This window comes from Narcine bancroftii, chromosome 4 (assembly GCF_036971445.1).
Source record: "Narcine bancroftii isolate sNarBan1 chromosome 4, sNarBan1.hap1, whole genome shotgun sequence".
Lineage (NCBI taxonomy): Eukaryota > Metazoa > Chordata > Chondrichthyes > Torpediniformes > Narcinidae > Narcine > Narcine bancroftii.
Window position 1 is genome coordinate 55,572,345 of NC_091472.1, and position 26,271 is coordinate 55,598,615.

At 37.3% G+C, this 26,271-nt stretch overlaps 1 protein-coding gene across 3 annotated transcripts in view; it reads right to left on the minus strand.

The window, feature by feature from the left end:
- The window catches only part of rps6kc1 (ribosomal protein S6 kinase polypeptide 1), a 198,681-nt gene extending 175,922 nt beyond the window's left edge, over window positions 1–22,759 (minus strand). For all 3 annotated transcript variants that reach the window (XM_069931317.1, XM_069931316.1, XM_069931318.1), the window contains exons 1-3: window positions 22,605–22,759; window positions 22,037–22,072; window positions 16,133–16,253 (exon numbers count right to left, since the gene is read on the minus strand). In XM_069931317.1, coding sequence (XP_069787418.1) covers window positions 16,133–16,253; window positions 22,037–22,072; window positions 22,605–22,706 — 259 coding nt within the window. In that variant the 5' untranslated portion in view covers window positions 22,707–22,759. The remainder of the gene's footprint in view (window positions 1–16,132; window positions 16,254–22,036; window positions 22,073–22,604) is intronic.
- Between the last annotated feature and the right edge of the window lie 3,512 nt (window positions 22,760–26,271).

Sequence of the window (26,271 nt, forward strand, 5' to 3'; positions counted from 1 at the left end):
AAATGGGCTACATCATTTTATTCATATTATTCAACCACACATGTAGCAAAGAGATCCCAAGTCATTACGAGCATCAGGGATGTTGGAGAAACTCCTTTTTTGCAATGATGTTGATCGAGACTAATGTGACAGAAGATGAAAATCTATTTTTGTAATAGCTTTGTCCTTAAAACAGTCCACCTAGGAATGTCTAAACATAATCTTATGATATTGACTACTGAATGAACAATATATACTAGTTATTATTTAATTCTTCATCATAATTACAAACTGATAAAGGTCAGTCCCAAAAGAACTAAATTTTCCAAAAGTATTCTAAATGCCCACAGTGAAAACCATTTTAGAAATATTTAAGAATAAACAGTTGACTAATCTGCTTTATTGAATAACTGAAAACTTTGTAATCATATTCTAATCTCATTATTTGCAATTTAAGCATAATCTCCATAAGCGCAGATTACATGTCTGACAAAGAACAAGCTCCACCAACACAACTCTGCAAACAACAACTGGTAAAACCACATACAAATCACTAGCTGTCAAAATGTCTTAAGATTTCAAATGGCCAGAAAAGTAAAGGACAAAACATTAAAGTAAACACAATTAAAAAGTATTTAAAGAAACACCTTAATCATTTGCCACTAGCCTCTTTGTTTGAAATTAATGTAGATCTTGCACTAGATCTACTTAGTCCAACTGTTTGAGCAGATTTTCACAAAAGTGTTATGAGAATAAAAGATTCAAAATCCAACATTTGACCTCCAGAGAGCACAATGACCATTAATTTTGGGCATAACTACAATTAGTTCATAAACGACACTAGGTTTAAATATGGGTTAGAAATATTCAAAATTGATTGTGCATCACAATATTGCCCATCTTAGCTAATTTACCACATTATGTAGATTAAGCACTCCTCACCCAGACGCAAATAAGATTGCAAACAGAATTAATTTTTGATGGACTTTTTAAATATACAGTGAATGCACACAGGCATATTGTGGGCAGAGATTTATCTAAAAGGATTAAAGTGTTATGGACTTGGCCAACCACATCATCATATCACACAGATCTAAAATGCAAACTTTTAAACACTGCCACAACAATCTTCTGTAATCTAATTTTAGCATGCAAATTCACTGCAAATATATATTTGATTTGGTGCAAAATGGACAATATTAAAAAACATTTTCATTAACAACATTAATGGCCCTAACCAAAATGGCTTTACTGCACATTTAAAAGAATTAAAAGCATCATGCAACAAAAAATCATACAATAACCAGCAATGGGTCAGAGTGGATAGACAGAAAAGCCATTAGGAAAGAGCTAAATTTTGATTTTCAATTGTAACAGATTTGTCTTGACCTTTAGTTTAATGTCAAACTATATTTCTGATATATAAAATTTTCTTTGTAAAGTAACAGAATTAAAATACTGTATCTGTATTCTTAGTTGTGGACTGGTACAGGGTCACACACAGGTCACAGCATATTTAGATACGCCATTGAACTCAGAAGAGTTCATTCTCAGAGCATCTTGGAAAGACAGCTAATGGATTTGAAGTGGGTCTTAATTATTCAAGAACAATGGAGTGTTTGATTAATTAAAAACTGAAGTATCTAAGTACTCAATAAAAATTGCTGAAGAGGTCATCTGTTTTAATCAAAGCCACTTAAGCCTCTTGAACAGAGATGAGGTCAGAGGTTGTTATGGATATGGAATGGTTTTAAAAAAGAAACAGATTTTTGGTCGAAATAAAACTGATAGTCAAGTGGTTTCCAAGAATTGGGACTGATGATGTAACAATCACATGATTTGGCACACTATATTATCGAATTGAGACATTTTTGGTAGCATTCCGTTTGGAGAGTGGCCGGGGTTAAAACCTTGAGAAAGACAGGGTTGAGTTACAGACATCAGAAATGGTGCTGTTGTGTGTTACTCCTTGGAAAAGAGGAACACAAAACAATGGCTTTTGGAATAAAGAAGACCACTTTGCTGTCTCTTTAGAAAAAAATTCTACTGGGTCTATTTTTGTATGGCCACTTCATTTAATCTTTGTCTGGGTTTGTGAATTCATCGTGGAAGAAAATAGCCACATTGTGAGTAAATAAGCCTGAATATATGATGTTTAAAAGCACTTTATAATTATTTCTAAAATGAGAATTTCATACCTTTGAGCAAGCCTAAAATGATCCTGAACTTTTAAAGATTGACATTTCAGAGTGGGACTTTAATTATACACACACATATTGAATTTGAGCATAGAGGGATTAAATTTAGAGTTAAGTTTAGAGATAAATAAGAAATATTATGTTGCTAATAGTTTAATAAAAGGACTATTATTTTGAATTTACTATTGTCTAGTGAATTTTCCATTGCTGTTTCTGCTTTGTTAAGTGCCAACAAAGTCCCCTTAGCCCCAAAAGAAATTAAAAGGGTTGTTGGTTCAAAACACAATAAAACTCAATCTTTGCACACAATTAACAAATTAATTTGAGAGGACTTTAACAGCAATTAATGGAGAAGCAAAGTTTTTTTTAAATAGATAACCCACAATGATACAGAATTTAAAAGCTTCATGCATTCTGTTGGGGATCCTTTTGACAATTGCTTGTATCTCATTCATTTTAATTTAATTCAATCCAAAAAGGTATTGATTTTTGAACTTTAAATATGTGCAGTTATTACTTAGCAGCTGATTTGAGCTAAGAACCTTGAATAAGGCTGCTTACTGGACTAATGCTCCCAAATTACTCAGCAAAAAACAGAACAGATGGCAAGTCAGCAGGAAATAAAAACAGGCGACAAACACAAGAGAGAAACTGTTAAAACAAAGAAAAGTGAAATAAATTTAATGAATTCAACCCCCCAAATAATAATCATACTCCAAAGAATAGGTGGGAAAAGGGTCTATTCAATTAGGCAGCTCAGAGAGATTTCCTAACTGTGGTTTCCTCCTCTATGATGGTTGACTGTATTTTAGTGTGAGAAAAAGTATGGCCCCGGCATCAGGTGTCCAGACCCGCAGCCATTCAGTTAAGGGAACTGTACTGACTGAGGAAGAAGAGGAACTTACCTTATTGGAATATGTCCAGGAGGAGGAGCTTGCTATTAAAGAGGGTGAATCTCAAAAAGTGGAACTGGAATCTGGACTGGATTCAGTGTTTACTGTTTTGGAAGGGATTGCTGGTCAAATACAGCAAATGCATAATATATCAAAACAAATATCAACTCCAATGTCTCAAGGATTTATGGAGATGAAAATAAAAATGAATACTTTGTGTGATGAAATGTCAACTGTGAAGCATGAAGTGACTAGTTAAAAGTGATATTAATAAATGTATACAATCAGTAGATACTGTGCAAGATAATTTTAAGAAAATTGAAACAGCTTTTTCTGAGTGTCAAACTCAGGTGAAAAGAAATAGAGAAAAAATGGAAAAAGTGGAAGGTTCTTTTGTAGATTGGGGATTCAGAAAAGAGATTAATGAAGATTGATTTGTTGGAAAATCAAAGTCAGAGGAATAATGTGAAAATAGTTGTTCTTCCAGAGGATATGGAAGGTGCTGACCCTATAAAAAATTTTAAGCACCGGATCCCAGGGCTGGGTAAAGAGTCTTTCCCTGAAGGTTTGGAATTGGATAGGGCTCAGGGCTTTGAGAAGAAGACCACTTCGAGGACAAGCACAGAGAGCAGTTTTGATTTGTTGTTTAAAATAACAAGATCGTGAAATGGTTCTACATATGGCAGTACAGAATGCAAGAAAGAATCGACCTCCATTAATGGTTCAACATAATAGGGTGTTCTTTTATGCTGATTTGAGTCGAGGTTATTAGAAGACAACGAGAATTTAATACGGCTAAAGATGTTTTGTGGTGAAAAGGTTACAAGTTTGCTTTCGTTATCCTGCAATTTTGAAGGTTTTCTATGGTAATTTTCAATCTCAATTTTTTGGGAAAGATCATGATGCCTTGGTTTTTGCTAATTCTTTGCCGGAATTGCGAAGAAATGGATCTCCTCCTCCATTATCTCCTAAGAATGGAAATGGAAAGTATGGAAGAAAAGGAGAGTTGACACAGAGTCATCTTGATATTGAAGATCCGGAGCAGTCATTTGGCTTAGAATCATTGGGTTGAATATGTGGACTATATTTGATTGTGTTTGATTAAATAATCAATATGTATCTGGCTGGGGGGGTGGGGGGGGGGATGGATGACACTTAAAACTTCGACAGTCATCTGCCATTAGTGGGTTTAATCACACCCAGTTTTTTAAGGTATTACTACCTTTGGGTGGTTTTTTGGGCTTTTTTTTGTTTTGTTGTTTTGTTATTTTTATTTTATTTTTATTTTTATTTTTTGAGGGAGTTTTTCTTTTTTGGAAGAATTTTAGAGGGGAGCATTATTTTATAGTGTTATTTACATTAGTAGGTTAAAAAAATGTCTCAATTGAACTTTGCAACTTTTAATGTTCAGGGTGATGAAATGTCAACTGTCAACTCAATAATCCAATCAAGAGAAAGAGAATATTGGCCTATATTAAAAAAAAAAGAAAATTGATATTGCTTTTTTTTTACAAGAAATTCATTTGACTGAGAAAGAACATTTGAAATTGAAAAGGGATTGGGTTGGTCATGCTTTTGCTTCTTCTTTTAATTCTAAAGGAAGGGGAGTAGCAATTTCGATCCATAAAAATTTACCTTTGGAATTGGAATCTTCAGAAGGGTATGCTGGTAGGGTGTTAAGAGTGAATTGTAAATTTTTTGCTGAATCATGGACTTTGTTGAATCTTTATGCCCCTAAAATAGATGATGAGCGGTTTATCTCCGAAGCTTTTTTATTGTTAACTCAAGCTAATGAAAATGTTTTAGTTGGTGGTGATTTTAATTGTGTTCTCGACCCTTTATTGGATAGAAACCCAAAGAGTATAAGGAAATCAAAGATGGCAACACAAATTAATGCGTTAATTAAAGATTTAAATTTGGTGGATATTTGGAGAAAAGTTAACCCTAAGGAGGATTTTTCTTTTTATTCTTCGAGACATGATTCGTTTTCTAGAATTGATTTATTTTTGGTATCAGCGCATTTACAAAGCAGAGTATTACGAGCTGAATATAAAAGTAGAGTTATATCAGATCATTCATTATTACTTTTTTCTTGTGAAAGTTTAGAGGTAGTGCAACCGTCGTTTCGATGGAGGTTTAATGCAATGTTATTGCAAAAACCAGAGTTTGTTACTTTTGTAAAAGAGCAGATTTCTTTATTTCTGTCTGAAAATGTTAATTCTCTGGATAGTTATTTTGTAATATGGGATGCTTTAAAAGCTTATTTGAGAGGGCAGATCATTAGTTATTCTACAAAAGTTAAGAAACAATATATGGCAGAAAGTTTAGAGTTAGAAAATAAGATGGCTAAGTTAGAGAAGGATTTTCAGAAAGAGGTAACAGAAGATAAAAAAAATTGCATTGGAGAGGTTGAAGTTGTGTTATAATACTTTACCAACCTATCAGTTTGAGCACTTAATTAATCGATCTAAACAACGTTATTATGAGTTGGGGGAAAGAGCTCAAAGTACTTGCTTGGCAATTGAAAGCTGAACAGACGTCTCGGATTATTAATGCTGTGAAGTATTCAATAATAACATAAGCCTCAGGAAATTAATGACCAATTTTATTCATTTTATCAAAAATTATATACTTCTGATGGAAAACAGGATAATGGTTTTATTGATTCTTACTTGTCTAAATTAAAATTACCGGTATTAGATGGAATTGATGTTCAGGAATTGGAATCTCCTTTTATGGATTCTGAAATTAAAGAGGCTATTCAGGAAATGCCAAACCGAAAGTCCCCAGGGGACGATGGATTTCCTGTGGAATTTTATAAATTTTTTAAATGATGATTTATCTAATGAATTTGGAGAGGTTACTGAAAATCAGAAGTTACCAGAATCATGTTCAAGTGCTTTAATAACTGTCATTCTGAAAAAAAAGAAATCCATTGAAAGTGTCTTCATATTGACCTATTTCTTTATTAAATGTGGATTATAAAATTATAGCAAAACTATTAGCTAATAGACTCTCTAAATATTTGCCTAAATTTGTACATATTAATCAAACAGGTTTTATTAAAAATAGAAATGCATCAGACAATATACTTCAATTAATTACTTTGGGCATGCATACCGAAAGCAACCTAACCATCCTTTGGTGGTTGCATTAGATGCAGAAAAAGCTTTTGATAGGGTTGAGTGAAATTTTTTATTTAAGGTGTTAGAGAAATTTAAATTTGGACCTTTTTTTATTGGTTGGGTTAAGGCTTTATATATGAACCCGATGGCTAGGGTGATGACGAATGGCCAAATCTCTTTATCATATAAATTGACCCGTTCAATTCGACAGGGCTGCCCATTGTCACCAGCCTTATTTGCATTGATTATTGAACTGTTAGCTCAAGCTATTAGACAAAATGAAGAAATTAGAGGGATGCAAGTTAAGAATGAAGAATAAAAAATTAATTTATTTGCAGATGACATGTTGGTATATTTTACGGAACCAGAACATTCGTTGAAACAATTGCAAGAGTGCTTGTTGAAATTTGGAGAATTGTAGAGATATAAAGTTAATTGGGACAAAAGTGAAATTTTACCCGATGGAGTGGGAGCTTATTCTGAATTTAAAACAATTACAAAATTAAGGTGGACAAGTAAAATTAAATATTTAGGTGTGTTTATGGATACGAATTATCAATCATTATATCAATTAAATTATGTACCTACATTAAGACCAATTAAAGCAGATTTGATTAAGTGGAAAGATCCACTAACTTTGATTCATTGGGTTAATTCTATTAAAATGAATATTTTTCCATGAATTCAATATTTATTTCAGTCACTACCTTGTTTACTTTCTAAGGGTTTTTTTTTCAATATATGAATAAAGCAGTGAGAGAGGTTTTATGGAAAGGTAAATTAGCTCGAATGGCGTTGCATAGACTTACGTGGAAATATACACTGGGTGGATTACAATTACCACATTTTCAAAATGATTATGAAGCGGCCCAGTTGAAGTTCATAAGTAGATTGATGGATTTAGTTCGGCCTCCTAGCTGGGCTAAAGTGGAGATGGTGTGTATTCCTAGGGTTGAAGTACATGAATTTATATTTCGTTGGAACTTGAATTTGTTACAGCAATATGATAGGCCGATATTGAAACATTTATTAAAGATTTGGCTAAAAAAAAACAGGGTGTTAGGGTCGAAAGATAAATTATCTATTTTAACTCCATTATATAATAATCAGCTTATTCCTTTTTCAATGTTTAATAATCATTTAAAGACTTGGGATTCTAAAGGTATAAAGACAATATAAGATTGTTTTGTAGAGGGGCAATTTCTTTCTTTTAATCAATTGAGAGAAAGATTTGATATCCCTGTTAATTCTTTGTTTGTCTATTATCAACTTAGAGCTTTGATAAAAAAATAATTATGGTAAAGAGATTTGAATCTTTGATTTCCTCTATACCGAAAAAGAGCTATATTTCAGTTATGTATAATTTGTTACAAGATAGTATGGATAAGCCAGATTGGGAGAAATCTAAACTTAAATGGGAGAGTGATTTAGTGTTTATTTTTCCTGAAGAAGATTGGGCAAGTATGTGTCAAGACAATGTAACTAAATTGACTAATGTGCGCTATGGAATGGTTAATTATAATTTTTTACATCAATTGTATTTGACCCCGGAAAAGTTGGATTTAGTAATTTGGATTCTTGTTTTAGATGTGGTTCATGTATTGGAATTGTGTTAAAATTCAATCATTTTGGCAAGGTATTAAAGTAGTTTTGGAGAAATTATATAATTCTATACTACCATTAGATCCAAAAAATACAGATGACCTGTTAGTTCATGAGCAGAAAAACAGAGATTTTTCCAGCATAGAAACAAATCTTTCAGCTAGATAGGTCTCTGATGACCAAGTTGTCTACCATTTCCCTGCATTTGGTCCACATCCACATCTTTCCTATCCACATACCTCTCAAAGTATAATTTACACATTGCTATTGTATCTGCTGCTACCACTTCCTCTGAGAGATAATTACCTCTGAAAAATGTGCCCCCTCTGGTCCATTTTAAATCTTTCTTCTCTCATTTTAAATCTGTGCCCTCTTGTTTTCGTTCTTATCCCAACACAACTATTAATCATGTCTATGCCCTTCATGACTTTATACAACCATATTGAGTCCCAGCATATCCAACCTCTCTTGTAACTCAAGCCTGCCAGTACTTGTTAAATCTTTTCTCTACCTTTGAGCTTCATGATACATTTCCTGTAGCTGGGTGACCAAACCTGCACACTACTACAAGCACAGTCTCATCAAAATTTTGTACAGTTACAACATGACTAACTTTCATACTTAATGCCCTGACCAATGAAGGCAAGCATGCCAAACGCCTTCTCGACCACCCCACCCCCTGCCATCTACTTGTGCAGCCACTTTCATGGAATTATATAATGTACCCCATACTTCTCCCCACTTTTTAAAAACAGCACTCTCCCAAGCCCTGTTATTTCTTGCACATCCAGCCCCAGTTCAAAAGGCCAAATTGCAATTCCTTGCACTAATCCAAATTGAATTCTATCTGCCATTCCTTGTCCCACTTTTCTCCAAATGATCTCGAACTTTTTGAAATCTTAAGATAGCCTACCTCACTAAACAGCTTGCCACCAATGTTTTAAATTTTATTTAATATACAGTAGAAACAGATTCCATCCATTTAAACCTGTGCCACCCAATTACACTCAAATTAACCTACAGCCCCATATGCTTTGTAGGGAGGAAACCAGAGTACCTGGGAGAAACCCCATACAGACATTGGGAGATCAGATTTTAGATTTATTGTCAGAGTACATAAATAACATTCATAATACTGAGATTCTTTTTTCCTACCATTAATTAATTAGAAGTGCAAAACAAATATAAACTGTACACAGTATGAACATGTAAACAATCAAAAGAACTGTAAACAGCAAGAAAATCAACAAAGTGCTCAAGTAAGAGTCCTTAATTGAGTCTCTGAGTTTGTCATTGAGGAGTCTGATGGTAGAGTCTAATGGTGTTCCTGAACCTGGAGGTGCAAGTCTTGTGGCACCTATACCCCTTTCCTGATGGCAGCAACGAGAACAAAGCATGTGCTGAGTGGTATGGATCTCTGATGATTGCTGCTGCCCTCCAAAGGCAGCATTCCCTGTAGATGTATTCAATAGTGGGGAGGGTTTTGTCTGTAAAGTCCTGGGATGTGTCCACTACCCTTGGAGAGCTTTACACTCAGGGGTATTGGTGTTCCCATACCAGACTGTGATGTAGCCAGTCAGCACACTTTCCACGACACATCTGTTTCTGATGTCATACCAAATCTCCACAAACTCCTGAGGAAGTAAAGAATGTACAAGCTCCTTACTGACAGCACCAGATTAGAACCCAGTCCACTGGCGCTGTAATAGCATTGTGCTATCCACTACATTAATCAGGCTCCTCCATGTTGATGCCATCCATAAATTCACAAAGCATACTACTGCATTGTGAGCCAAACAACTAAAATAGATGATAAAAGTGAACCCAGCAATAATACCTGCAGCACACCACTGGCCTTAGGCCTCCAATTCAACTAACAAACCTCCACAACTATCCTACCATCAATCTAATTTTATATCCAATTGTCCAGCTCATCCTGGTTCCCATGCAATTTGACCTTCCATACTAGATATCATGCAAGTCTAAGGACTTCCAAAAGTCTTACCCTCAAAAAAACCCAAATTCATGAGACACAGTTTCCCCACAGTCAAAGCTACACTCACATTCCCCAATTAATACCTTCCAAATGCAAATAAATCCCAACTCTTAGAATTCACTTCAGTCATTTTCTCACCAATAATGATAATATTACCAGCCTGTAGCTCCTTGGCTTGTCCTCAAGGCCCTTCTTAAATAGCCATGCACTGCATAACACTCATTCAGACAACATCCAACCACATTTATGTCCTTGCTCCCATAAGGTTACAAAGCAATTGCAATGCCAGGCATATAATGGTACAGAACGTATACCCTGTAACCTATAATACACATGTATTACAGTCATAATAAAGCCTGTTACAAGCTTATGTACTTAACTTTTTAATCATTATTTTACTTTGAACTTTCCTACTCACAAAAAGTTTACTGTATAATAGTGTATGCTTCGGCTTATAGGCAGCAGTATCCAAGCTAGCGTATCACACAGCTCGAGTGTTACAGTGTTATCTCTCAACTTAATTTTCTTTTGAAAATATTACAGATCAATACAGGTACACTACAATATCCCAAATAACTTTGCTAAGTATATAATATGGTTTTCACACCACTATAAAATCACTTAACATCCTATTTCACAGAACATATCATGGACATTAAGCAACACATGTCTGTAATAGCACAATATGTGCCACCCTCACCCTCCAAGCTTCTGGGGCCTCGCTTGTGACCAAGCTACAACAATCACTGCCTAGACCCCAGCAATTTCCTCCTTTACTTCCTACAATGTCCTAGGATACACTTTATCTTGATGATTTTGTAAAACCTCCAGCACCTTCTTTTCTTTAATGTGGACTCACTTGATGACATCGCAATTTGCTTCTCGGTTCCCAATGTCCTCTGGCAAGGAACATCCATTGAAGACCTTGACAATTTTTTTATTGCTTCACACAAAGATCATCTCACTTATCTTTTAGAGGTCCTATTTGTTCCCTAGTTGCAATTTATATACTTGTAGAATCCCTTACCCCACCTACCAATGCTATGTCATGTCCCCTTTTTGCCCTTTTGATTTGCCTTCCCTATACTCCTCTAAACATTCACTTGGTCCCAGCTGACTAGATCTGACATTTGCCTCCTTTTTCTCTCAACCAGAGCCTCCATACCTTTTGTCCTACAGAGCTCCCTCCTTCTGGCAGCCATGCCTTTCACACTAACAGGAGCACAATGCCCCTGAACTTTCACTATATCACTTTTTAAAAGTATCCCATTATCCATATGACAATCATCTATACACAAAAGATGAAGTAAAATGCCTAACATAGATTTGGAAGTGGAAGTTGCTCAGTGGCTAACTTTCTGAAACATTATGAATAGTTATAGAAATTCAGCACAAAATTTGGAAATATTTGACAAGTTCCTCTCCAAGAGAACAAAGATGAATTTCCAGCATATCTATAATATTAGAGGGGAGTTTCATCTTCCACCAACACTGCAGCTTTACTTTATAATTGGACCAATTTCAGAACAAAAGGATCCACACATTAATTTTCTTAAAAATCAGGAGAATTTTCACATGTTCAAAGATATTTTGAGCATTCCCAAAACATGTGGATCAGGGAAACTTCAAAAATGTTGCATTTCACACATAGAAACAAGATAGAAAACGCATCTAAACTTAAACTATGTACTGTGGCAGCTCACCACAAGACAGGCAAACCAGCCCCGCTTGTAAGCCACATGGTGGGGCAGCCAGCCAAAATGGCACCGTCGGGGGTTTCCCTTCCTTCCAGCTCGGGGCTCAGAAACCAGCGCTGGGGGAGCCACGTGACCTCCAGCACTGTTCTCAGCCAGGTTCAGGTTGGGAGTACAAATGCAGCCCAGCAGCCTGCAATAAACTAGTCTGCTCACTGAGTTCAACCCATCTGGTTGTGTGTTATTGCAGGAGCAGGTGTAGCTGCCGCTATAGTACCACCTTAAATTGCAAAAGGCAATGCCTTGCATAAAATCAAGAATCATTAAAGAAGCCAGAGTAGAGTACCAATCCCCGTCTGAAAAGGTTATATTCAAATTTCATTCCCAAAACATTCTTAATATCAATTATTGTAAATGAATGATATTAATCCACCTTGAAAAAAAATTAAGTTAAAAAAATAAATCAAGAATATTAATGACTAAAATTTGAGGAAAATCAAAGCTTAGTTTAAACAAAATGTCTAATATGCAAAGATTAAATTTGCCCTATTTTGGAAATGCCCAAATTTAGAGTTTTTGGGAAAGACATTTTCCAAACTTTATCCATGATTTTTAAAATCAAAATTGAGCCTTGTCCTTTAATTGATGTTTGATTTTTCGCACGAGCCAGATTATAGCTCTGTCTGCAACTCAACGAATTGGACCCAACACACCAATGGCATTGTGAAGAAAACAGGTCAGCGTCTCTACTTCTTTAGGAGTGTGTGGAAGTTTGGTATGACACCAAAAATACTGGCAAATTTCTACAGAGGTATGGTGGAAAATGTGCTAACTGGCTGCATCATGGTCTGGTAAGGGATCACCAATATTTCTGAGCGTAAAGCCCTCCAAAAGGTAGTGGACACAGCCCAGGACATCATAGGCAAAACCCTCCCCACTATTGCCATCAGAGGACAGCAGCAATCATCAAAGACCCACACCACTCAGCATAAGCTCTGTTTTCACTGCTGCCATCAGGAAAGAGATATAGGTGCCACAATATTAGCACCACCAGGTTCAGGAACATCTGTTACCCTGCTACCATCAGACTCCTCAACAACAAACTTAGAGACTCAGTTAAGGCTTCTTACTTGTCCACTTTATTGATTTTCGTATGTTATTTCTGTATTACACTGTTTACAGTTTGTTTATTGTTTACCCTGTGTAGTTTGTTTTGCATTACCAATTAGTGGTAATTCTGGCATGCCTGCAGGAAAAAGGAATTTCAGGGTTGTATGTGATGTCACATATGTACTCTGACAATAAATCTGATCAGAAGGGAAGAGGGTGGGTGTGTATCTCCTGTGCTTGTCTGGAAAACTTGAGAGATGGGGAGATGAAATCTAAAGAATCGCAAAATTCTAAAAAGGGGAGGGAAAATTTCATTCCCCAGATATGGGACAGCATTCTGTCAGCTTCCAGCATGCTCAATTTTTTTTTTATATAAATAGTGTTAAATTTCTAAATTTTCTTTTTTTTTTCTTTGGCTTGGCTTCACGGACGAAGATTTATGGAGGGGTAATGTCCACGTCAGCTGCAGGCTCGTTTGTGGCTGACAAGTCCGATGCAGGACAGGCAGACACGGTTGCAAGAGAAAATTGGTTGGTTGGGGTTGGGTGTTTCCTCCTTTGTCTTTTGTCAGTGAGGTGAGCTCTACGGTCTTCTTCAAAGGAGGTTGCTGCCCGCCGAACTGTGAGGCGCCAAGATGCACAGTTTGAGACGATATCAGCCCACTGGCGGTGGTTAATGTGGCAGGCACCAAGAGATTACTTTAAGCAGTCCTTGTACCTCTTCTTTGGTGCACCTCTGTCACGGTGGCCAGTGGAGAACTCGTCATATAACACGATCTTGGGAAGGCGATGGTCCACCATTCTGCAAACGTGACCTACCCAGCACAGTTGGATTTTCAGCAGCGTGGATTCGATGCTGTCGGCCTCTGCCATCTCGAGTACTTCGATGTTGGAGATGAATTCGCTCCAATGAATGTTGAGGATGGAGCAGAGACAACGCTGGTGGAAGCGTTCTAGGAGCCGTAGGTGATGCCAGTAGAGGACCCATGATTCAGAGCCGATCAGGAGTGTGGGTATGACAACGGCTCTGTGTACGCTAATCTTTGTGAGGCTTTTCAGTTGGTTGTTTTTCCAGACTCTTTTGTGTAGTCTTCCAAAGGCGCTATTTGCCTTGGCGAGTCTGTTGTCTATCTCGTTGTCGATCCTTGCATCCGATGAAATGGTGCAGCCGAGATAGGTAAACTGGTTGACCGTTTTGAGTTTTGTGTGCCCGATGGAGATGTGGGGGGGCTGGTAGTCATGGTGGGGAGCTGGCTGATGGAGGACCTCAGTTTTCTTCAGGCTGACTTCCAGCCAAACATTTTGGCAGTTTCCGCAAAACAGGACATCAAGCGCTGAAGAGCTGGCTCTGAATGAGTAAAATTTCTAAATAATATTCAAATAACTGCAGGAGAGATTGACCATATATACATAATTTTGTAACTGAATTTACCAGCAATTGTCTGCTTGTGGATTCCTTCACAGATTATGGATTAGCGCCCAAAATAAATCTATTTCTTTGGAGGCATTGGAGAGCAATGCCTGCTATAGCTCATGCCAGAGTAACTAACAATCCTTGTAGCATCTACTGCACTCAAGGCAGCACTAAACAAAGTTCACTTCTTGTTTGATTATTCTGTGGCTTCTTTGTTTAAGTGTTACCAATGCCAAAACATGAAAGCAATTATTTTATTTATTTTACATTTTGGGTAAAAAGCTAATAACTGGATATTAATTAATTTTGCTTCAAGAAAAATAAAGGAAAACATGAATGAAGATGCTATTCAAAGTGTTTTTTTTTTAATTGTCATGTAATAAAACACACATTACACAAAATTGCATTTAGTCTGCCATCAGCAGAAATTGCCCAGCGGCTCTTACAGTCCAAGAAAGAAAATCAAAAAGAGTCCCTTAAGAGGTCACAGAGCACTCCCACAGCTCTGCAGTCACACAGAGCTCATTCCCAACCATTAGCAATTTGAACTCTTATATCCAAACCTCAAACATGATCAGGAAGCCTTCAGCACCCTCTCACATTGATACCTGGTACCCCTTCAGTAAGTCTCGAGCCAGACTCCAGCCTGGTGGGAGTCCTTTGACTGCAAGTTTCCAGCAATCGCAGCCTGCATGGATTTCTTACCTCAAGTCACCAACACCTGTATGTTCTTCAGCTGCAGAGCCCTTCGTTGGTCTCCACCCATTGGATTGTCTCCTCTGCTTCTTTCTCTCAAACTGGGTGGGGGTGGTCTCCCTGTTTTATGGTGCCCTGCATCAGTCATCTGCTTCCCAAGCTTGGGCACCAGCATAGAGGGCCCTGTCCCCATGGTCGCAGGATTTTAAAATAAAACACAGTTGGCTTCCTTAACAGGCCATTTAAAGCCTCTCTGCCTTTTTTTTTTAATATTTTGGCTCAATTGAATATTCTGGATTTTTTAAAATTTTAGACATACAGCACGGTAACAGGATCTTTCAGCTCACAACTTCCTGCTGCCCAATAACACCCAATTGACCTACAACCCCTGCATGTTTTTTGAAGCTTCCCACTCCCAGCCCCCTTTCACTTCTGACAAATCAAATTTAAAAATGATTTTTTTTTTTTTTAAAAACACTATTCCAAGCTTTGTTGCCATTGTTAAGCCTTTAATTATAGACCATGAAAGTGTAGTTATTTTTAGCAAAACATTTCATGTAACTTGTGAGTTCTTCCATAACCCACCAAAGAATCCCCCTCCAATCTTAACAATATTTTCAGCAAGCATCGCTTGATGCAAATAGAACATTTAACCATTTCTAGAAGATAAATAAGCATTTACAAAGTAGCAGCTATTTGCGGGAAATTAAAGTTTTGTATAAAATAATCCACATTTTGGAAAACATCAAATGAGAAACAAAAGTAAACCTGGGGGAAGGAAACACCAATGGATTTTTAGTTTCCACCTCCCCCCCCATCACCCCCCCATTCCAAACTCTAAATATATTGTGAAAAAAATTGTGTTACGCATGGTCCTCTTAATCTCTTTCCCCCTCTAAACTGTTTCCATGTGCAGTTAGCATCTTTATTCTTCTTACCAATATGCATCAACTAGTAAATTGTTATTATATAAACACTTATCAACATCATGCATTATTGCAATCTACCTCAGCATTAATTATGCCCCAAATTTGACAGTAAATTTTTGAACTTGTAAATTCAATTCCAGAGCTTTTTTCATGTATATGGTAAACATCAGAAAAACTTCAGAGTTTAGCTAAAGTAACCACTTTTAATCTTAAATCTACTTTGTTCTGTGCTGGTGGCCTATCCACTCTGTAATGAACCCATTTCAATTCCTCTGCCTTCTGTGAACACTGTATTAGCATCACACACAAATTAAATTTGGAATAAAATCACATGCCATGTTTCTTCTGCAAAATTCATACATTTTACGTGACACAAAAAAAACATTTCCCCATTTATAAACCAATCCAGTTGCCATCACTGAAACTTTTGCAGAAGAAATTAAATTCTGACACTGCATTTTTGTAAAATTAGAAATAAAAAAATTTAACTGCCTTACCAAAAACTTTTCCTTTAGCAAAAGGTGGAAATAATTCTGGATGCCTGTATATAGTTTTATGAAGCTGCCAGAACTCTTTATGAAGTTTCTTAAAATCATTGTAACGTTTCCAAACTACTATCTGAAACAAGGGTGGGAGGGAAATAAGAAATTAGAAAACCAATTATTTACACACAATAGTACAGAAGCTACATTGACAGAGAAAGCAAATTGCACAATACGAAGTTCTATAACTGCTCTAACACTTAAGAGACCAACATACCATAGTAATCCATGTCAACCAGTTGGTCAGAAATTCAAATTCAATTCCCAGTCTATGGCAATATATTAAATAGTGCAACTGCCACAGTTAATCTCAATAACATTTGAGGAAATAAACAAATCTGCTCAGTTCTTGGTTATTAGTGACCCTCTATTAGCAGGTTCACTCTAAGAAATCAGTCGAAAATAGAGAGGAGACTGGCCAAAATGTCTTCCATTTTCACAGCCTCTAATGGGATTCTTAATCAGGTTCCTTGTGATTATCTTTTCTTTAAACTTTTTTTTTTCCTCTATTGCTATGCAACTTGGGAACGGTTTGGGGTTTAGATTAGTTAATTATTTTTTTCAATTTACCTATTAATAATATTGATAAGAATTTTTCTGACATTGTTCTTGGTCTAATCTATTACAGTTTTATGCATCTTTCCTTTATGTATATACTATTACATTAAATTCAGTTAAAAATATTGAAAAAGGAAAAAAATGAACATTACCCCCCAGCCCAACTCACTGAATAGGAAGTAATATAAATAGTGCTGCAATAATCTTTAAACAGTCTATTCTGTGGAACTGTACTAAAATCAATTTTTTTTAAATAAAGTCTACATTGCTGCTAAAGGTTTCAACACAAACAGCCACATTCATTTGCTTCCAACCCACAATCTAGTAGCAAAATTGTTCCCATTATATAATTTACTTAAATATTGCCTTATTAATGCAAATCTGTAGTTGTGACATTGTCATTACCTAAAAATAAAACAAGCTTGTCTTATCATTTTAGAACTATAATTCTGCATGCATGTAACAAAAAAAATCTATTTTTTTCCCCCGAACTGTAAAAGTTGAATGCAACTTGAATTTCACATTTAATATACAGTGCCCTCCATAATGCTTGGGACAACTTTTCCCCCCTTTATTTGGCCCTGTGCTCCAGTTTTAAATGTGTAATCAAACAATTCACATGGAATTATAGTGCACATTCCAGTTTTTATTCAAGATTATTTGTATATATTTGGTTTGACCATGTAAAAATTGCAGTAGTTTGGTGTATAGTTCCCTTATTTCAGGGCACCAAAATGTTTGGGAATTTGGCTTCAAAGGTGTTTATGAGTACTCAAGATATATTTAATTGCTTCATTGGTGAAGGTATAAGAGAGCTAAACTTGCTTCAAAGCTTTGGAGACTGTAGTTTCCATTTTTCAACACAAGGACCAGAGTTGGGTTAATGAAAGTCAAAGAAGCCGTTATATGGCTTAACAAGAATAAAACATAACCCAAACATTACAGTGACCAAAATCAACTGTTTGAAACATCATTAAGAAGGAAGAGTGCAAGGTGAACTCAGTAATCACAAAGGGACTGATATTCCAAGGAAGACCCCCTCTGTTGATGACAGAAGAATTCTCAACATAATGAAGAAAAATCCCCAAATGCATGACCAACAGATCAGAAACACTCTTCAGGAGGCAGATGTATTAATGAAATACAGAGGCTACACTGCAAGCCATGTCAAAGGTGGTATGCTTTGGAGCTTGGGCAGTTCCTTTATGCTTTCACACTTTATTCCATCAGAGTGATGGCAAGAAATTAATCTTGTTCTCATTTGGCCACAAGATCATTTTCCCCAAAATTTCTGAAGACTCTTAAATACTTCTTGGCAAACTGTAATCTGGCCATCCTGTTTCTGTGGTTAACTAGTGATTTGCTTCTTGCTGTGCAGCTTCCGAATTTATTTTCATGAAGTCTTCTGAGGACAGTAGTCATTAACATAGCCACACCTGCCTTCTGAAGTGTTTCTAATCTGTCAGACATGATGATGAAAATTCTTCTGTCATCAGCAGTGGAGTCTTCCTTGGAAGACCAGTTCCTTTCCAATCACCAAGCTCACCAGTATGCTCTTTCTTCTTAATGATGTTCCAAACTATTGATAATCCTAAGGTTCAGGCAATGTCTCTTACTGTTTTAGTCTTGTTTTTCAGCCTTATAATGGCTTATTTGTCTTTCATTGGCACAACTCTGGTCCTTGTGTTTAAAAATCGAAACAACAGACTCCTAAAAAGCAAATTTAGCTCTCTTATACTCACACCAATGAAACAATTAAACATACCCAAGTTTTGGCACACACTCGTCAAGCCAAACGTCCCAAACATTATTGTGCCCTGAAATGAGGGGGATGATGTACAAAAAAGTGTAATTTCTATGTGGTCAAAACAAAACGTACATTAACCTTGAATAAAATCTGGAATGTGCACTTGAATTACATGAATTGTTTGATTACAAGTTTAACTGGCGCACAGGGCAAATAAAGGGGGGGGTGGGGTGGAAAGTGTCTTTGTCCCAAGCATTAAAGAGGGGACTGTATGCACCACAGTCACAGTGCAGCAAGTCTGTATCACTGAAATAGGCCAGACATACAAAGGTACTTCACCTTCTGGTCAGGTACATCCTCTTTATAGCTTCCACTTGTGCTTTTTGTAATAGGGATGTCAGGGACATCCTACAGCTCAAATGTCAAAGCATTCTATCTTCTGCACCAAGCCCAGCAGTAGAGCACAAATCCATCAAGCTGGATATCCTGTTTCTGGCCCCTAAACTCCATCACAACCGAGTCCAGCATATAAATAAGTAGGGAGTTTGAATAAGATTGCCAATTTGGATTTTAAAAAGGTGATGCAGGCAAGATTGGATTTAATATTTTATATTCATTTTTTCAGATAAAATGTATTAAAATTATTTAAATTTTAAAATGCATTTGAATATTTTCCTTTTTACAAAACAACTGATTATCAGAGAATTATAGTTGACAGACTACAGCAGTGGTTCTCAACCTGTGGGCCACCATGTGGGTCTTTAAAAATGTTAAAGAAAATACTTTAAATTAGATAAAGATGTACTTGACTTGAAAGTATTGCTCAGTCATTGACACTCGTGGGTCATGATATGTTAAGTGGAAGTCAGGTGGGCCTAAGACTGAAAACTACTGGACTCCAGTATCAAGGACTACAACACAAGACCAAGCAGTTAAAGGTTAATATAGCCACATGCAGGGAATAGCACGATTTGGCCCATTTTCCTCAACAAAATGCATCTCAGGGAATTTAAAATCTACAAGCCAATACCATAGTAAAAACAGGCATGTTTGGTGAAAAAAAATACTGGAAGTCTGATACAATATTAACCATTCTGTTAGTTCTTTCAAAAGCAACCTATACCTAAAGGTTAGAGTAACCAGATTTTCTTTGAAAACTATAAAATATTGACATCTAGAAAGCCATTCCACAAGTTGATTGGTTTTGAAATAACTTGGTTTTATTTATTTATAGTGCATGTATATAGCAATTAGCTTATTCCAAAGATAAAGCCCCAAATCCTGGACATCAGTTACAGCTCCAAAATTAAATAGTCTCCTTGGTGAACAGATCAGCACAAGAACTATGGGCAAATCAAACTTTTTATATCCAACTTGCCCGACTTGGAGCTCTACCATTTTCAGGGTTTTCTCCATGAAGCAGCTGTGCAATCTCCTTCACTTTTAGGTATTTTTACAAAATATGTGCAAAGCCCCACACCCTCCCCCCACCTATTTTCTTTGGACATGAAATACTTCACATTCATCTCGATGAGTTGCCGATCAGTAGTACTCCAACCTGGTGGCCACTTCCTACAAATGTTTATCCTAACACAATTTTCCCATCCCCATAACATGCAACATAAACTTGCAAAAATAATTAGAAGCTGAACCTGATCAGATTGCCTCATGATGCAAGAGTCCATTTTTGATGCAATTTATTAACATAGGTTAATATCCAAAACATCCCCAAGCAGAAATATTCACCTTTTTACTCCAACATATTAGATTCCCAATATTACATTAGAAAACAAAGTTACGCAATTTCCTATATTTGGTTTCCCCCCCTCCCCATTCAGGCCAGGACAGTGGACGCAGATGATCTCCCCCTCACTTTCTGCTAATGCCCCACTACCATTGGGCACTTACAAATGTACTTCCATTAACCAAGAACATCTCATTTCCCACAAGAAGCATAGCTAAGATTTGTATTCTAATATAGTGCACTTTGTAACATGATTGATAATGTTAACATCCAACATTGTAAAATATCAATCTATTCCCAAATTTGTTTTGCTTGGAATCTTCATTTTAAACAAAAGCAGCCAAACTATACATTACTTTGAAGAAGTTTTGAGCACTCCAAAATAAAAAAGGTGTTCAATCCCAGCAGTACATAATAAACAAGTTTTGTACAGCTTTCTGATAGTCTGCACTAATTTCTAAAATTTAGCTAATTTATAGAAGGGCAAATTTGCTTCAACATTTTGAATTAAGGTACAAACAGAACCCAAGATCTTGGAACATCAAGGCATATCCAATATAGCCAAGGAACAAGATAAGATCACTTAAATTGGGATCAAGAAATGTGCTCAGAATAAGCAATTTCATTTGTGCTTCAAACCGCAGAATAAAACTTCCACAATGGAGATAGTTCTTACATCTACAGTTTAGATATGCCATCCTCAACCTTTTTTTCACCTAGATACAACCCTCTCTTAGACTCTACTCGAAGTATATATCTCCTCCCCCCCCCCACCCATCTTTCTCTGTGAAGCAATCAAGTTTTGGTTTCTTCTGTTCTTTTCTCATATCGACATTAAAAACATAAGTATTTTTGTTCTGCGAGGTGAAAAGAAAATGTTTTTACTTAAAAATGCTGTAAGCCCCCATTGAAAATGACTGATTTGGTTAAGAATCCACATTCTGGAAGAATGCCAACATTCACATTGATCGTGATTTATTTATATAGAATGGTCAGCTCAGAGTGTTAGCATACATACTCATTAATTATCAAATAATTTCAGTATGCATATTAGAAGATTCATCCACCTAGTAATAACTTTTTATTCTTAAAAAGTCAGCACTTTTCCCCATCCAATGCACACATTTAATTTATAGAGATATTATCTAATGAGTATTTTCTCCAAATATATTCCACTATTATATCCAAGTTGACAGTCAAGAATGAAATATTACAGTAATGGCATTGTTGAAGGATTAATACTACAAGAACAGTTTCTTAAGCACACAGTGGAAGTCATACATTGTTGTAACAATTGACATTACTGTAAACTCAATCTTGCTCATGTGACATACTGCTGAGATCCAAAAGCATGCTACTGCTTTCTTTTTTGTGGAAAAACATTCTTAAAATTATGGTTTCAAACAACTGACTTTCTAGAAGAGGAAACAAGTTATTGCAATAATTTTGTGGAGAACTTGTGAAATCAGTCATCAAGGAAATTGTCTTTCTCATACATATGACTATTTTCTCATCTTTCATGCACAATTATACATTTTATACAGTTCCTAGTCTAAGTTTCTATATCATTCATTCCTTCAAATTAAATTCTTCAACCACTGAAGGCAAATGCAGCTGTTCAAAAAGGCAGCTCACCACCACCTTCTCAAAAACAGTTAAGAATGGTCAGAGTAAATGCTATCCTTGCCAACAAATAGAAAAAAAAAGTTATTTTCAACTTTCGATGTAAAGTCACTCTGCAACTGTAATTGCAGTTATTAAAAGTATCAATTATGAAATTCAATTCAAAAGCTCAATAGTTGATAGTTACCTCTTGGACTTCCTCGGGGTTTCTCCTTGAAACGACCTATTTAAATACATGTATACATCATTAATACAAAAAATGCTAGCTGCCGCCAATTGCAAACCAAACAGGTTCAAAATACACTGGTGATACAGCATAATGTCTACAAATCAACTTCTCCAAATCAGATGAACATAGATTAATACACATTAAAGGAATGTAAATTCCAGATTTCTGAAACAAGGCGGCATATTCGATAAGAAGAATGGACAGCAGTTGGGGTTTTTTTGGTATATTTAAACATTTATATCCCTATGGTCTTCATTTCAATCGGTAATTATTCTATCTGCCATAAAGGTGCCAGTACGATGGATATCTGGAGTGGTCCAGACCCCCCTCCGCCAGGTTGACCAGGGATCGGGTACAAATTGCCAAGGGCTCGTTCTTTACTGGAACCAGGGCGGATCTCTCCAGCTTCAACATTGAACTACAACGGGCAGCAGCTCTGTATCATCTGGACACAAAAGCTGCGCAATGAAAGCATCAAAACCTCTCTCCGTCGCGATGAAATGGATGAGCACAAAATGCCACTCACCCGGGCCGTCACTTTGTAAACAGTGTAGCCTTTCCTGTGACGCTTTGGGTCTGTTACCGTATAAAAGCGAGCCAGGTCCTTTTTTTGTCTCTGTGATAACATGGTCTACCTCAACCCTCACCAGCCCAACCCGCAACCATTCCCTTTTACGTCATTTCCTGTTCAGCCCGCTCCCTGCCGCCCACCTCCGGTGTGTGCGCGTCTCCGCGTCGCCGCCCGCCCACTTCCGGTGTTTGCGCGTCTTCGCGTCGCCGCCCGCCCACTTCCGGTGTGTGCGCGTCTCCGCGAAGTGGCACCCTCCTGCCTTCCTTCACCTTTCACCGTTAGTCTCTGAGCGTCAGAGGAGATCGTTTTAAAAATGTATAATTCGCAATCCAAATTTACGCCACTGATTGCCTGGCCACTTAATCCCTCGGTTCGACTGCATCTCCACAATGAATGGCTCAACTTGTCTCCGGCGCAGAGTTTTCTTTGCAACCTGTTCTATCTGTTGTTTCCCCGGGAACTAAAGGCGAGGAAATAGAAAATATGTAACATCTGAGAATGTCAGTGTATCGAATACAATGGTAACGTGAATGTGAGGTTATGAGTTGAGAGGTGGAGTGTTGGGGCTTTTACGCCAAAGAGCAAAACTTTCCAAATAAGACTGAGTTGATACAGAATAATTCTGTATCCTAATTTCATGTTGTTCATGTTTCTGATAATGGAGTCTTTGGGGAAGCGAAGGAAGGTGTATTCCGATGTTCATGTGAATGAACTCAGTGCCAGTATGGTGCACAACTTTTTTTTGTGTGTATCAATATTTGGGCTAAACACATCCATTCCTTTATGAGTCTAAAATCACCAAAGTTGCCAAACTAGGACCTGGCTCACCACAATGTTTCAATTCTAAAATTTTGCTTACTTACTTTAATATCATACGTGACTGGAAAATAGTCTAAATGTACTGCAGTGCCTCTGGTAATTTGGGAAAGTTAGGAAGGATTCAGTGATGTAGCATTGTCATTCAGAGCCAACATTGCCGTGAGAACAAAAAATGTGCAGTGTTCTCTTGCTGCTTTGTTAAATTGACAATGCAGTTGAGTTTCCCTTTCCAATGCTACACTGTCAGTTTCAACATATATTATTGTATCAATCCATTGTAAGATCACCGCCAGTGGGCTGATATCACCTCCAACCGTGCATCTTGGCGCCTCACAGTTCAGCGGGCAGCAACCTCCTTTGAAGAAGACCACAGAGCCCACCTCAATGACAAAAGACAAAGGAGGAAAAACTCAACACCCAACCCCAACCAACCAATTTTCCCTTGCATCCGCTGCAACCATGCCTGCCTGTCCCACATCAGACTTGTCAGTCACCAACGAGCCTGCAGCAGACGTGGACATACCCCTCCATAAATCTTCGTCCGCCAAGCCAAGCCAGCCAAAGCCAAGATCACGTAGCCTCTGACGGTTAGCTTTGAAGCTCGACCTTGGGAGCCAACCTTTTAAGGACCATAGACACATTACAAGCAGCACTCTTCCCAAGGTTGGAAAGTGATGCTGATGAAAGAATAGAATAGAAGCCATAATGATGAAAGGTGATAAGAGAGTGCCTTCATGTGGTGTGAGGGACTTTCATAGGATGGTAGATGTAAGAGGCAAGACCTCTGTGCATGGAAGGTAGAAAAAACCTCCAGTCCATGAGTATTTGCACTTTTGTAAGCCTGAAGTGTAAGCCAAATGTTTGGCTGGTTACTGATGTCCAGTGCAGTAGATTAGGGCCTTTCAGAGAACATAGAAATCTACACCTTAGTACAGTGTAACTGCCTAGAATTTCCCTCCTGCATAATCCTCCATTTTTCTCAGTTCTATGTACCTTTGTAGTAGTATCATAAAACATCCTATTGTACCTGCCTCCACCACCATTGCCGGCAATGCATTCTATGTACTCACCACTCCCTGTGTGGAAAAACCCACCTCTCACATCCCTCCTATGCTTACTTTCCTCCTATGCGTACTTTCAAGCACCTTAAAACTCTGCCCCCTCATGTTAGCCATTTCAACCCTGGAAAAAGCCTTTGGCCATCCAAACAATTAATGCCTTTCATCAAATGTATATCTCTGTCAGGTCACCTCACATCCTCCATAGGTCCAAGGAGAAAACACCAAGTTCACTCAACCTGTACTCATAAGGCATGCTCTCCAATCTCGGCAGCATCTTTGTAAATCTCTGCACCCTTTCTATTAGCATCTATATCCTGCAGTGAAGTGACCAGAACTGAATGCAATTTTCCAAATGGTGTCCAGCTGACACATAGTTGCAAAATTTCCTTATGGCTCTTAAACTCAATCCCACGATTATTAACAACACTATCAACCTGTAAGGCACCTTGAGTGTCTTATGGACACAGACCCCCAAAATCTCTCAGTTAAAATTATATTCTGTTCTAAATTTGTCATTTGTATGTAGGGTGTTCCACTATGGCCCAGAGATATACTGTTTCATCATGTTATATATGTATATATACAATCAGGTGACAATGAACTTGAATAACTTGACACTTTTCTGGGTTAAACTCCATCTGCCATTTCTCAGCCCAGATTTATATCCTATCAATGTCCCTCTGTAATCTTTGACAACCCAGCAGTTTATCTACAACCCCACCAAGCTTCGTGTCATTTCCGCCACCCGCTCACTCCCAACCCTAAGGCACCAGTAGATTGTGTAATGTGGCTGAGTAGAAGTCTGGAATAATTCTGGGGCTAGGAAGTTGAGAGTGACAGAGATCTTGACTTCAATTGCTAAAGCAGTCCCAGCACATCTGTGAGCCTTCAGTTGAGATAACAGGATGTTACTAATCTCAATGAGGACCAAAAGAAAATGCACTTAGGACATTAACCCTTTCAGGAGAGGTAGAGTTACTAAGATGAAATAAGAACTGTTGTTTTCCATGCTAACATGGCTGAAAATCTTACTCGTCATGAATTTGGGATGTATTAATGTGATATAACCTGACTGAGTTAATGCCAGGGAGGATTATCTAATCAAATTAAAAATTCTGCCTTAAGGTTAACTGTTGAATTTTCCATTGAGCACATTTACACTGAATTAGACCTAATTTCAAACTATTTTATTTGGTATTATTTGCAATTTCTAACCCATATTTCCATGGCAAGCACTGTTTTTGTTGCCAACAGATTAGCCCAGCAAGATTTTGTGCAGGGATTTTAGCTATTTTGAAAGTGTTTGGTACATCCAGACTATTGTTGAAATATCAGAACAGCAACAATTGGTGTTGCAATCAGGATCTAAGGGTCTCGGCTGGACGTAGGTGTGGGGAAATGTTCTGGAACAGGGGCAAAAAAAGCCAGTGCAAGCACCGAGGATAGGATTCCCAGGTGGATAGACGAGAGGGAGTAATTTGAACGCTTGGCCAGCACGCTGGCAGACTGCAGTAAACCAGTGGACTGGTCTGAGCAATTGGACCCACATTGTCAGAAATAAAACTTCTCACACATGAGTCTCTTTAAAACTGATGACACGACAAGCTTTATTTACAAGTCTGCAGAGTTGGACTCAACTGGCTTCTCACCAGTTAAGCCCCGATACATACAGTTCATTGATTTTTATACCCTTGTTGTTTGCCCTTCCCCTTCTTATTAATACTGTTTTAATTGGTTAGTAT